At 52.1% G+C, this 11,849-nt stretch overlaps 4 protein-coding genes across 4 annotated transcripts; 2 read left to right on the top strand and 2 right to left on the bottom strand.

Moving 5' to 3' along the window:
• Nucleotides 1-1,223: 1,223 nt before the first annotated feature.
• NECHADRAFT_81846 (uncharacterized protein) lies at nt 1,224-3,995 on the bottom strand (the record flags this gene model as incomplete). The annotated part of the gene is made up of 8 exons (XM_003044813.1): nt 1,224-1,659; nt 1,711-1,805; nt 1,860-2,415; nt 2,475-2,926; nt 2,982-3,120; nt 3,168-3,356; nt 3,415-3,893; nt 3,966-3,995. The coding sequence occupies 8 exons, from the start codon at nt 3,993-3,995 to the stop codon at nt 1,224-1,226; spliced, it is 2,376 nt and encodes a 791-aa protein (XP_003044859.1).
• A 631-nt stretch (nt 3,996-4,626) lies between these two features.
• Nucleotides 4,627-6,195, bottom strand: NECHADRAFT_94539 (uncharacterized protein; the record flags this gene model as incomplete). The annotated part of the gene is made up of 6 exons (XM_003044812.1): nt 4,627-4,794; nt 4,858-5,296; nt 5,354-5,521; nt 5,555-5,584; nt 5,714-6,092; nt 6,138-6,195. 6 exons carry the CDS (start codon nt 6,193-6,195, stop codon nt 4,627-4,629), a joined length of 1,242 nt encoding a protein of 413 aa, XP_003044858.1.
• Nucleotides 6,196-7,230: 1,035 nt separating this feature from the next.
• NECHADRAFT_44201 (uncharacterized protein) lies at nt 7,231-9,376 on the top strand (the record flags this gene model as incomplete). Its single annotated transcript, XM_003045215.1, has 5 exons — nt 7,231-7,628; nt 7,714-7,793; nt 7,849-8,364; nt 8,420-9,246; nt 9,296-9,376. 5 exons carry the CDS (start codon nt 7,231-7,233, stop codon nt 9,374-9,376), a joined length of 1,902 nt encoding a protein of 633 aa, XP_003045261.1.
• Nucleotides 9,377-9,740: 364 nt separating this feature from the next.
• On the top strand, nt 9,741-11,804 carry NECHADRAFT_81843 (uncharacterized protein; the record flags this gene model as incomplete). Its single annotated transcript, XM_003045214.1, has 4 exons — nt 9,741-9,955; nt 10,085-10,366; nt 10,420-10,592; nt 10,672-11,804. The coding sequence occupies 4 exons, from the start codon at nt 9,741-9,743 to the stop codon at nt 11,802-11,804; spliced, it is 1,803 nt and encodes a 600-aa protein (XP_003045260.1).
• Nucleotides 11,805-11,849: the final 45 nt, after the last annotated feature.

The raw sequence follows: 11,849 nt of genomic DNA, 5'->3' as shown, positions 1-11,849 counted from the left end.
CATAATGGTATCATCTTTGCCCTTTCATGCGCTACATGTAGACACGTTCTTTTCGTGCCGAATTACTTGGAACCGAGACTCTTTCATCTCCCTCAGTCTTCTCGGCGAACCCTTTGTGCCGACTCGCCATGTCTTCAAGCCACAAACCTTCCGTCTCTTTCTGTTACGCCTCCAACGAGACCCACCATTTCCATTTGCCTCACTATGAGGTACTTGGCGCATCTGCCAACTTGTACATCTTATCCAAATCTTCTTCCAGGCCACATCCACAGACCAAAAGATCCTACCAACCCAATTGAGGGTCGGAGCATCCCAGTAGAAAACACGGCAAACACGTGCTGGCATATAAGTGGCCGTTCCAGTTGACGACACAATTTGAGGTGGTTGGGCTTCTCACTTGGGAATAGCACCGTGTATCGTCAGCCAGCCCAGGGCCCTCCACCGCCTATCGCACCCTAACATCGATGCCTTGATCCGCATCACAAGCTTCTCACACACTTTGAGAAGCCTTGCAAGAACTAGGTGATCTCGTCCTCGTTCAGACAAAGCCACGATCTTTCAGCCGGGCGTCATCCACATTCCCGAGCCCTGTCCAACCCTCAAGACGAGGTGAGGCTTGGGATACAGCTTTAGCAAAACAACAGCCTGTTTCCCGTTTGGAACCCTATGCTTTGGCTTTGTGGGGGCCCTCGCAGTTCCTTTGGCTCGTTCTATCATCCTGTCCAGTGCATAGAATGCATAGGCCCCTGTCGCTGGTAGTCCGACTTCCACCATAGGTGCGAAGAAGGGTTCCCATTCTCCAGGCCAACCGTCATGCAGAATCCATGAAGATAATTGGACCTCTGCAGTGATCCAACAAATACTCAACCAGCGTCCAAGGCGACCACCAGTAACGTAGGCGTAGTGTCGAAGGAGTCTGTGGCGTATGCCGTGAACCCGAGGCAATCAACCCCCAAGTCTCAATATGACAGCCCATGGCATCATGGAGAATGTCTACCTAGGCATGTATCATTGAAGCGACCAGCCCGACGCCGTTCATCGCGTGACAGTTGTGTGACTTTGGCAGCGACCGATGGTCCGAGCCGACGGCCCGGAGCGCATCATGAGTGGGGTTGTAACTCTCATCTGAGATGACAAAATCGCTTGCCAAGCACCGAAATGGTAGTCCGATGACTCGGTTTTCTGGTCGATCTCATATCTTGCTTCGAAAAGTGGTTTCCGGGTTACATCGCGCCTGTCCAGGATGGCAGAGCGTTGCCTTCAATGCCAGCCTTCAGGCCCGCTTCGCTCATTTCCATGATGCCATACATGTCCCAGGACAAGTAGTTTTGTAGGTCGCTCAGGTCAACTGCCTGGTTGTCCATATGTGAGGTCAGGGTTCCTGGTGGTGTTCGCAAAGCCACAGGTTGTTCATGTTGGAGTTTGGATCGAGCAGGCGTTTCCTCAAGCTGACTGCGCCGACCCGAGACTGATCCCGAATTGCTTCCAAGTCCAGCCCTACTCATGGTTGGGCTGACACTTCCACTACCCCTATGCCAGGGGTCGTGCTCTCCATGTTTAGTGTCCCGAGCCTCGCCACGGGCTAAGCGAGTCAACCCGAGCGCTCCGAGGGTGTCGTCGGGGCTGCTCTGAGAGGAGCCTTCATTAAGCACTGGTGATCTAAACCGCCAAGTTAGCGATTTTATTAGAACCATAGCTTTAAAGACTCACCTATCCTGATCATCCTGCCGAGGCATGTCACTCATATGCTCATCTTGCGCGAAGCTCTTGCGAATCTTGGCAAGCCATCTCTCCGTCGTAGTGGCCTGGATCCATAGTTAGCGAGTTCCGAGTCACAGCTCCAAATAGATTTTACTCACCAGAGAATCAGCTAGGGGAAACAAAGCAGCCATGGTCCTCAGGATCTTGCTGTTGCTTTCAACAGCGTTAATGGCGTCTGCAACAATGGTCTCGGCATCTGGTCTGCTCAGATCGAGTAACCGAGCGATATAGTAGAGCATAACCCGACTGCTATCATAAGCAAAGCAGGGAAGCAGACTGTCAGCTAAATAACGTGCTCCATGGCGAACAGCCTCAGAAAGAATGCTCGCAATCTGCTGAGCGTGGTAAAAGCAGTCGGCTTGCAAGGACTGTAGAAACTCCTGCTGGTTGGGCGGGAAGTAGAAGGGTTTTATCAACTTGAACAGATCCGGCATGGATATTCTGTACAGATCTAGAAGATTGTGATGGTATGTGCAATGAAGTACGACAAGTGAACCGAGCTGATCCGACTCCAGGCGGGCGTAGATGGTATCGGTGGAGTATGAGATAAACTCGGGGAGATGCCGACCCCATGACCTCAAGTCGGCATCAAGAGCAGCAAAGTCGGATTCGGGAAGCCAGGGAGGCGGGCTCGTATTCAAGTGCTTGACATATCTGTGGCTAAGGTTAGAAATCTGAAATCTCTTTCGGGAACTTCAAAGATTCAAACAAACCTGACAACCCGCTTCCACAGCGTGACGATTCGGATGTAGTAAGCCATGATGCCCATGTTGGCAGCCGGCCTTCGTGGAACAATGGCAGGAGGCAGAAACTGCAAAACGTGTCCCACGCCAAGGGTTTCGGTTACACAAGGAATCCGGAGCCTGAAATTACGTTCATTGCACGGCAGCTGGATCTTGATATCTGCTTCGCGCAGCAGGGTCAACTGGTCAACGCCGCTACCCGTCCAGGCATCCAAGATGTAGCAAGCCCACATAAGTCTTCTACGGCTTTCCTTCTCGACGGCCGGCGGGGCAGATTCGTTTGCTTCGGCACAGAGGATGTCAGGGGAGAATTCAACGTTGAGCTGTAAGGCGTGGGCCATCCGGACGGCGAGACCACTCAGCATGAGAGCTTGTGTGTATTCTCCCAAGCGGAAATGGAAGTCGTAGAGTAGAACGCATGTCTGAGGAAGCATATATCAGTTTATTGCCCTGGAGCGAGGTTCCGGGGAGACTTACCATGAGCCTTTGAATGGAAATCTTGCCAAAGTTGGTGAGAACCAGCAGCTCAGCTTTCTGTGCCCAACGGTTCCCTGCGGCACGGATCAAGCTTGCTTTGGCGTCCTGATCTTCTACTTCGAGGCTCAAGGCATAAAATCTAGCTTGTCAGTAATGCGTTCAAAAGCAAAGTGGGAGAGGTCATACTTGGCTCCTTGTGCGCAGATAGTATACAGTAACGCCTTTTCATCATCATTTTCAAGACCTTTATCGAGTTGCCGAGTAAAAGATGGCCGATGTACAAAAGCAAAGCATCGGAGGGGGTGGATGTTTGCAAAGTAGTGGTCTACTACAGTACGGATGTTGTTCCCGGACGGAAGATCCGGTGACACAAGCCTATAAATGTCAGACTTATATATATTGATTCCATGGGTAAACCGTTTGAAATATTTACCATGAATGAATAGATAATTCGGTGTCGTCGGAAAAATCAATCGGAGGGACGGCGTTGCTCGTTTCTCGGGTGATGGATCTCTGCGATTTGGACGGCGTGTCGTCGGTCTCTCGGGATTGGATCAAGCTTCGCGACGTGGTACTTTCTCCGGCGATGGATGAAGCATCCTGAGAAGAGTTCAAATCCTCCTCGGTCGAAGCCGAGGTGGGCGCCTTGCTCAGGTGGCGGGCCCAGCGAGGAGCCGAGCCGCCGTCGTACTGGCACTCGAGGTCCCTCGCGCAACATCGCGAGCATTTCGGGCGGTCGCCGTCGCATTTGGTCTTGGAGACGCGACAGCTGGTACAGGACCGGTATGTCCGGATCTTTCGCAGAGAGACGGGAACTGAACGACGGCCAGACTTGGATCCGTCATCGTCGACGCATTCAAGCTGGAGGCGCTCGCAATTGCGGCACCCGTTGGGTCGGCCGTCGCATTTGACCTACACCAAGTACAAGAGTTAGCCAGAGCATCTCGGCAGTCGGACTCGACCAGGAGGGCAGGGAAAACACACCTTTCTCGCGCGACAAACTCGGCAGCCCATGGCGATACGATTGACGCTCAAGAGACGCTTGTCGGGAGGACCTCGCGAGGTCTTTAGTGATGTTGCCAATTGCCCATGGCGAGCAGCCGATGGCGTGCGAGGGCTCAGGGTGGCCTAAGGCTGCCGAGGGGCCGTTGACGACTAGCTCTCCCTCCGCGAGACCGGGTCGCCGGCCAAGGTGGGTTTGTGCCACAAGCTTCTCTCGGGGAGTATGAGCACTCCAGGTGAGCACCAGCCACTGTCAGCGGGCGCTATGTGGGCTGATACTCCACCTGAGCCGCTTGCAACACCTGCCAGGCATATCACGACATTGACATTGGGGATGACGATTTTGCTGCCGATTGAGAAATCCCACGCATCAACGGGGGGTTCGGATGTCGCAAATGGGGGCTTTGCCTTGGAGTCTATTTCACGCAGCGTCTCGACCATTCATGTTCCTTGTAAAGGATACGTAAAGCCATTGAAATCTTTGGCTCATCTCAAGTCTCGTCCAAACGCATCGCGGGTGACCCCCACCCTGTCTCTCCTTCGTCATAACTACCGGTTTTTTCGACAACCACCATCACTCGCATCCATCAGTTACACGCAATACACCATGGAGACACTTGTTCTCACGCAAGGAGCAGTCTTTTCAGAGTCTGGCCCAAGGCGACCGGTTCTTGCGCAATCGAACCGTTGCAACCATCCCCGCGGACCCAAGAGCCAGAGATCCCGCGTAAAACATGGCTGGTCGGTATGCTTGCAGCCCAGCGTCGGCACCTCCATACGCCTCGAGGAGGTAACCTGCGATGGGCGCACCCTGCGATGACGAGCGTCAGCCAGATCTCTCGTCATTCATTTCGTCCGCCCCGACCCAACTTACCATCAAATATCCGCCAGCCCAACCCGTGAGGATCATGCTCATCGCCATTGCGACCCGTGCGCTGCCAAAAACGTTACCCACCACGGTCGGCATTGTGGAAAAGAATCCGCCGTTCGACACCCCGTTGATCAAGACGAAGGCAATCATGGGCGCCAGAGTCGTTGATGCTGGCCATATCGCCAGCATGGTAATCGCCGCCAAGATGAGCGAAAGGAACAGCGTATTAAGGGATCCCAGCTTATCGCAAGCCAGTCCGCAGGCTATCCGCCCAAAGGCCGACGCAAGATTAAAACCCGCCACCAACCCTGCTCCCGTGGTTGACGAAAACCCGAGTGACTTTGTGTACAACGGAAGAAAGAAGGGTGGCACAAACAACGGAAACGTTCCCACCGCACTGGCTAAGAAGACCAGATCGAAGGTGAATGATTTGAACAATTGCCTGGAAGTGTCAGCACATCATATCTGGCAGACATTGCAAGTCCGTTGTGTCGCTCACCATTCGATGAACCTTGGAGTGTGAGTCGGGGCTCGCTCTCTGATAGCCCAGGCCGCCGGGAGGCCGGTAGCTAAAGAGTAAGGAGACCGAGAATCCGATACGCCCACGAAATTTTGAGCTTCTGGATGAGAGCATCGACAGCGAAACTCAGCGTGGCACCGCCAAATCCTGCTCCGGCAAACATGAGGCCATTAGCAAGACCACGTTTGGTGCTGAACCATTGCGCAATCACTGCAAAGGCAACCTGTTGACGCATGTTAACTTGGTGTCACCCTCCTTGGGTATGAAACTGACCACTGAACACAAACTGGACTCTTGTTAGATCGTATTTCATGAGCAACAGGGGACATATTGACTTACCTGACACCAGTGCCCATCAACACTCCCGAGGTAAAGAATAGAGCACCCAGGTTCTTGACAGCGAATGAGCTTAGGATCTCACTCCCGCCCATCACGGCTACTCCAAGCACTGCCGTATTTCGCATCCCGATCGCCCGCATCAGCCTCGAGTTTATAATCGCGAGGGCCGACATCAGAGCTGCATCCAGCGACCCGATGAACGAGAGTATTGCGGGCGTTGACAAGCCATCCTCGATGAGGGCCCTCTGCATGACTCCCCATGCATATGTCGTCCCGAGAGCCCACCAGAGCATGACGGCACCACTACCAACAATGACCCAGCCGTATCCGCCATCCGGCACAGTAGAATCGGCTAGTCGGGAGGCTTTTAGGATTTCGTCTGTTGATGAATCTGCTTCATGCTTGGTGTCGGCCATGTATGGACCCCGAGAAGTCCGTTCTATGGGCTCACAGAGCTCCACCGCTGTCGTAGTAGTAGACATTGTGAGACTCTAATTCGGGATCGTGAGCATTCCAATATGAAATCTTCGAACCATTTTCAGTCCCAGAGAACAGTTATATACTGGATTCTCGGACGAAGATGACAAGAACTTCGCTCCGACGACGGTCTCTCTTGTGGGTCGACAATGTCAAGAGGCGTCAATGACATGAAGAACTAGTTGACAGTCCCGCTTTGTCTTTTTCCGGCAGTCAAAAATGAGCCCGGCTTCATATGGTGTCTAAAAACATGCTGTGATGTTCCACGTTTGTATCTTGGTTCAAATATGTTCGGGCCCTCGGCGTAGGGTAACCAGATACTCACCCGACTTTCAACCATACAAAGCCGTTTCGTGTTCTTGAAATCTAATCATTCAACCCTCCAAGTATGGACCCGGGCTTGGATTTTAGAATGGACATTATTATTAAATAATATTTAATTCTTGACGGAGGCAGGAAGATATGTTGTTCCAATATCTTCGCTGTTCCTGTCGCCAATTGCCCAGTGCCTGAGTCTACGGATCCGGTTTTAGTCCCTAATACGTTAAGTCCTTCAATACTCTATGAGTCCCTTGAACGAATAATTAGCCCTAGGTGGTTTAGGAACTTGAACTCAATGGCCAAGAAATCAATCCGCCAGCTTTAGATCGGGTCGTGGGCCACGCAGTGGACTGAACCACCCATCTACAGCCAGCAGGATTCAACAGTCGTATAATTGGGTTCCTGAACAAATTCCAGCTCAATTTCTAGGCACATATTGGTGTTACATTACCAGACATTCTCAGCTTGCTGTACCTTAGGCACTGCTGTCTTGCTTATCGCTTATCTGTATGAGTCAATCCCATCCAATTGCGGCGTATGACTGTGTGCATCGCCCCTCCCCCACCAAGCACCTTCCGATGATAAGTTTCCACCGCCAGAAAATAACCCCACCACGACTTCAAAGACCTAACAAACCTGAGCTATTCCACGAGTACCGAGACTGCGAGAGCAGACGACGATAGAAATACCGATCGATCGACCTCGAGACCCATTCCACCATGTCGGACCCTGTCGCTGAGGTGACCGAGGGCACTGTCAAGCTGGTCCTTGACGAGGTGACGGGAGAGCAGGTCACGAGGAATGAGCTGAAGAAGCGCACTCAGAAGCGAGCCAAGAAGGCAGCTGCTGCGGCCGCGCGGGAGCAGAAGGCCAAGGATCCCAAGCCCGCCGCCGCTCCCAAGCCCAAGGCCCAGGAGCCCACCCAGCTGGACCCTGATGCCATGTTCAAGCAGGGCTTCCTCTCCGACGTCTACAAAGAACGACCTGTCAAGCCTGTCGTCACCCGATTCCCACCCGAGCCGAACGGATATCTTCATCTGGGACATGCCAAGGCTATTGCCATTGACTTTGGCTTTGCGCGCTTCCACGGCGGCAAGACGGTAAGCTTGAGCCCCTGGTATGGAGCTGAAAATGAAACTAATTGCTGGTAGATTCTGAGGTACGTTATAAGTGTCGAAGGGTGAGAGCTACGATTGACGAAGGCCAAGATACGACGATACGAACCCCGACGAAGAGGAGGAAGTCTACTTTGAATGGATCCTGAAGATTATCAAGTGGCTGGGTGAGTTCTTGGTGTCAGCTTGGTTAAAGCCCGAATCTAATGCGAATTCTGCAAGGCTTCACTCCCGCCGACATCACTTACTCGAGTGACAACTTCCAGAAGCTGTTCGACCTTGCCAAAGAGCTCATCAAGAAGGACAAGGCTTATGTCTGCCACTGCAACGAGGCTGAGATTAAGCTCCAGCGTGGAGGAAAGGAGGGCAAGGAGGGCCCTCGATACCGATGCAAACACGCCGAGCAGGACGTCGAGACGAACCTCCAGAAGTTCCAGGATATGCACGACGGCAAATACGAGCCCATGGCCGCATTCCTCCGCATGAAGCAGGACATCACCAGTGGAAACCCCCAGATGTGGGATCTTGCCGCGTACCGGATACCCAAGAAGCAGAAGCCTCACCACCGAGCTCCCGAGTGGAAGATCTTCCCTACCTATGACTTCACACACTGCCTTTGCGACAGTTTCGAGGGTATCACACACAGTCTCTGCACTACAGAGTTCATTCTGTCCCGAGAGAGCTACGAGTGGTTGAACAAGACCCTTGAGGTGTATGAGCCTATGCAGCGCGAGTTTGGTAAGCCGACTATATTGAACGAGTTGGTTGGTTACTCTAACATGAAATCTTATAGGCCGACTAAATGTCAGCGGAACCATCATGAGCAAACGAGCACTGAAGAAGTTGGTCGAGGGTGGCATTGTCCGAGGCTGGGATGACCCTCGTCTCTACACTCTGATTGCCATTCGACGTAGAGGTATCCCCCCTGGTGCCCTCTTGTCCTTTGTCAACGAGCTTGGTGTCACCACTTCCAAGACCCTCATCCAGATCACCCGATTTGAGCAGAGTGTCCGTCGTTACCTTGAAAACACGGTTCCCCGTCTGATGCTCGTCCTGGACCCTGTTGCTGTCACCATTGAAGACCTCGATGAGACCCAGGAGCTTGATGTTCCTTACTCCCCCAAGGACCCCAAGTTCGGCAACCATAAGGTCCGCCTGACAAAGACTGTCTACATTGACCGATCTGATTTCCGCGAGGAGGACATCAAGGGCTACTTCCGGTTGGCCCCTGGAAAGACTGTCGGTCTCCTTAACGCCCCTCACCCGATCAAGGCCACATCCTTTGAGAAGGACGAGTCGGGCAAGGTTACCAGCATCAAGGCTGTGTTCGACAAGGAGAGCAAGCCCAAGACATACATCCAGTGGGTGCCTGATGGCTCCATCAAGGTGGAGGTCCGAGTGCACAGCCCTCTCTTCAAGTCGGATGACCCTACCAGCGTTGAGGGTGGTTTCCTGAACGACATCAACCCCAACAGCGAGGTTGTCTACACTGATGCCCTGATTGAAGAGGGCTTCAACGAGGTTCGCCAGAGGGCTCCCTGGCCCGTCACTGCAGGTGAAACAAGCGAAGATAGTGGACCGGAAACGGTCCGATTCCAGGCTATGCGTGTTGCTTACTTTGTGAGTGCTTGTTGCCCTGGTGAAGGTAACCCAACTAACGTACTTGCAGGCCATGGACTCGGACAGCACAGACGACAAGATTGTGCTCAACCGTATTGTATCACTGAAGGAGGATTCAGGAAAGAACTAGAAAAATGTTATAGTGTAAAATTGAGTCCATCTCCGAGATTGATACGTGTTTTGGTTACACATTGTACGCCCCTATGACACACTTATAACAACAGTGGCCTCACTCCGCCTTCCTTTACACATTGTGGATCAAGGGCAACTGAATCTGACTTGCCTTTTTGCAGGCTGAGCAGTTCGAGGTTTCACCCAGTTATGAACAAGCCACGGGAAGAACGCCTCGTTGTGCAACCATAGATCGACCACCCACACTGGGCAACGCTTCTTGCATTTCAGTGCGTCGTAATGGTCAAGTCTTTTAAGGGACTGTTTCGGCTCTTATGGTCATCGGCTTGCTCAAGCTTCACATGGGTTGTTTGATGACAACAATGTCTCGTGCAAACAGCTATCAACCAGTGTCACTACCGCAGTCAGCCCCAGAGCCCTCACAGCGTTCTAATAAAGTCAATATACAGGGTTACTACAAACAAAGTTGTCCTAAATATCCTACATCATTCTTACCAGATGCAGATGCCCAAGCTGCTGATCAAGCAGACACTCAACGTGTTCGGCTCCTCGCAGACGATTCTCTTGAAGCGTCTAAGTAGGGACGAAAGAATACGCAGCCCACTATGAAAGACGCGTCACCGATAACTGCAAAACTCCCAAAACAGCCGTCTGTGCTTAGCTGCTGGTTTCTGGAAATACTCTGCTGCCTCCTTTCCTTGGCTAGCCTCGCAGCGCAAGTCGGAGTGCTTGCACGCTACGACGGCAAACCGCAAGATAGCTGGCCAAGTCAGACATTGACACTCAACGCCCTAGTCGCTACACTGTCAACCATATGTCACACATCGTTGACATGTACGGTGGGCAGCCTTCTCGCTCAGGCCAAGTGGAACCGGTTCTCGAGTCGTCGCGAGACGGACTACTTCCCTCTCAAAGACTATGCATTGCTGGATGAGGCGTCAAGAGGGAGTTGGGGGAGTGCTCGACTTTTGTACCGATTTAAAGGAAGGTAAGTAACCTATTTACTTGATTGAAGTTGTAGAAGATAACATATGACTCTAGCCATGTGGCCTGCGTTGGCGCAGCACTGTCAATCTTATCCCAGGTGTTCGGTCTACTTTCGCAACAGCTGGTGACTTTGCGTACTTATCAGGTCGAGCTTCGTTCTGCGACGGCTACCGGGCAGGTTGCTCGAACGATGTGGCTGGAATATGAAGGACCTGTAGCGGAATACTGTGAGTCAGTTACAATAGTCAAATCACCTTGACCTCCCCTTAGAACTCGCTTCCTTGCTGCATTTGCATACACTGATAGTTGTCGGATGCACAGTGCAAGCTAGCGAGATTGCCATTTGCATTGGTATGATCGCACCCAGCATCGACATACCACAAGTGCAATGCCCGACTGGTAATTGTACATGGCCTATTATCCCGACAATCGGCATTTGCGGGACTTGCCTGAATGTCACAGATGATGTCCGCTTCAGCCGTGTGAACGAATCCGCGTGCGTGCTGGAGATACCCAACGGCATGAAACTGGAAAGAGATGAATGCGACCTTCCATACTACTTTAATACTGACGACTATTTCACTGTCGGCCCAGGTTCTGGGCGCGTCTTTTCCTCCTCCTCATCCTCCTCCTCCTCAAACATACCAAGGCGGAATGCATCGAATGTAATTACCGAGTTTGGTGGCATCGGTGTCCCGATGGGCAGGCTGATCACGGAGCTGAATATGACGATTAACGACTCTATTGCGGCCGAGTGTGCGCTATGGTATTGCCTTCAGGCACGGGAGATCCGGGTCGAAATGGGCGAGTTAAGAGACAGGATTAAGGAAACCTGGAGCGAAGTCCTAGTTCATTACGAACCAGACTTTTCAGGCAATGCCACGTTCACGAACATACCGCCTTCGATGGGTACGGCTACGGGCGACCAATATACAATGGATCGGGAGCTGCTTTATGGTATGAGAGAATTTGGAGGCGTCTTAATAAGCAAGGGAGACTTCACTTATAGCTTCTTCAGCTCATTCGATGACATTCACGGTTGGATGGATCGTATCACAAGCAGCATGACAAATGCCGTGCGGATCAACGGCACTGACCCACCAACAGACGCACGATACTGGGGTACAGCTATCACAAGTCAAGTTGTTATTGTGGTGAGATGGGAGTGGATTGTATATCCGGCGGTCATGGTGGTTGCTTCTATGGTCTATCTTGTTATCGAGATTGTGCGGACTGCGAAGATTGGTGTGAGACCATGGAAGGATGATCCTCTCTTACCGGTCTGTATGGAAGTTGATGAGATAATACGGCAGCAGGCTGGTAAGGGCCTTGATGAGCCTGATGGTATTGAGAAGCGTGTGGGCGAGTATGAGGTGAGGTTGAGGAGAGACGATGGGTTCTCGATGGGATTTATACGACGATCATCTTGTTCAGGTTGAAGAAGACATGCAGTTGGGTAGGTAGCTGGAAAATAGTTATGGAGG

The sequence above is a fragment of the Fusarium vanettenii genome (genome assembly GCF_000151355.1).
Source record: "Fusarium vanettenii 77-13-4 chromosome 6 genomic scaffold NECHAsca_20_chr6_4_0, whole genome shotgun sequence".
Classification (NCBI taxonomy): Eukaryota; Fungi; Ascomycota; class Sordariomycetes; order Hypocreales; family Nectriaceae; genus Fusarium; species Fusarium vanettenii.
This window is presented reverse-complemented; position numbering and strand designations above follow the sequence as displayed.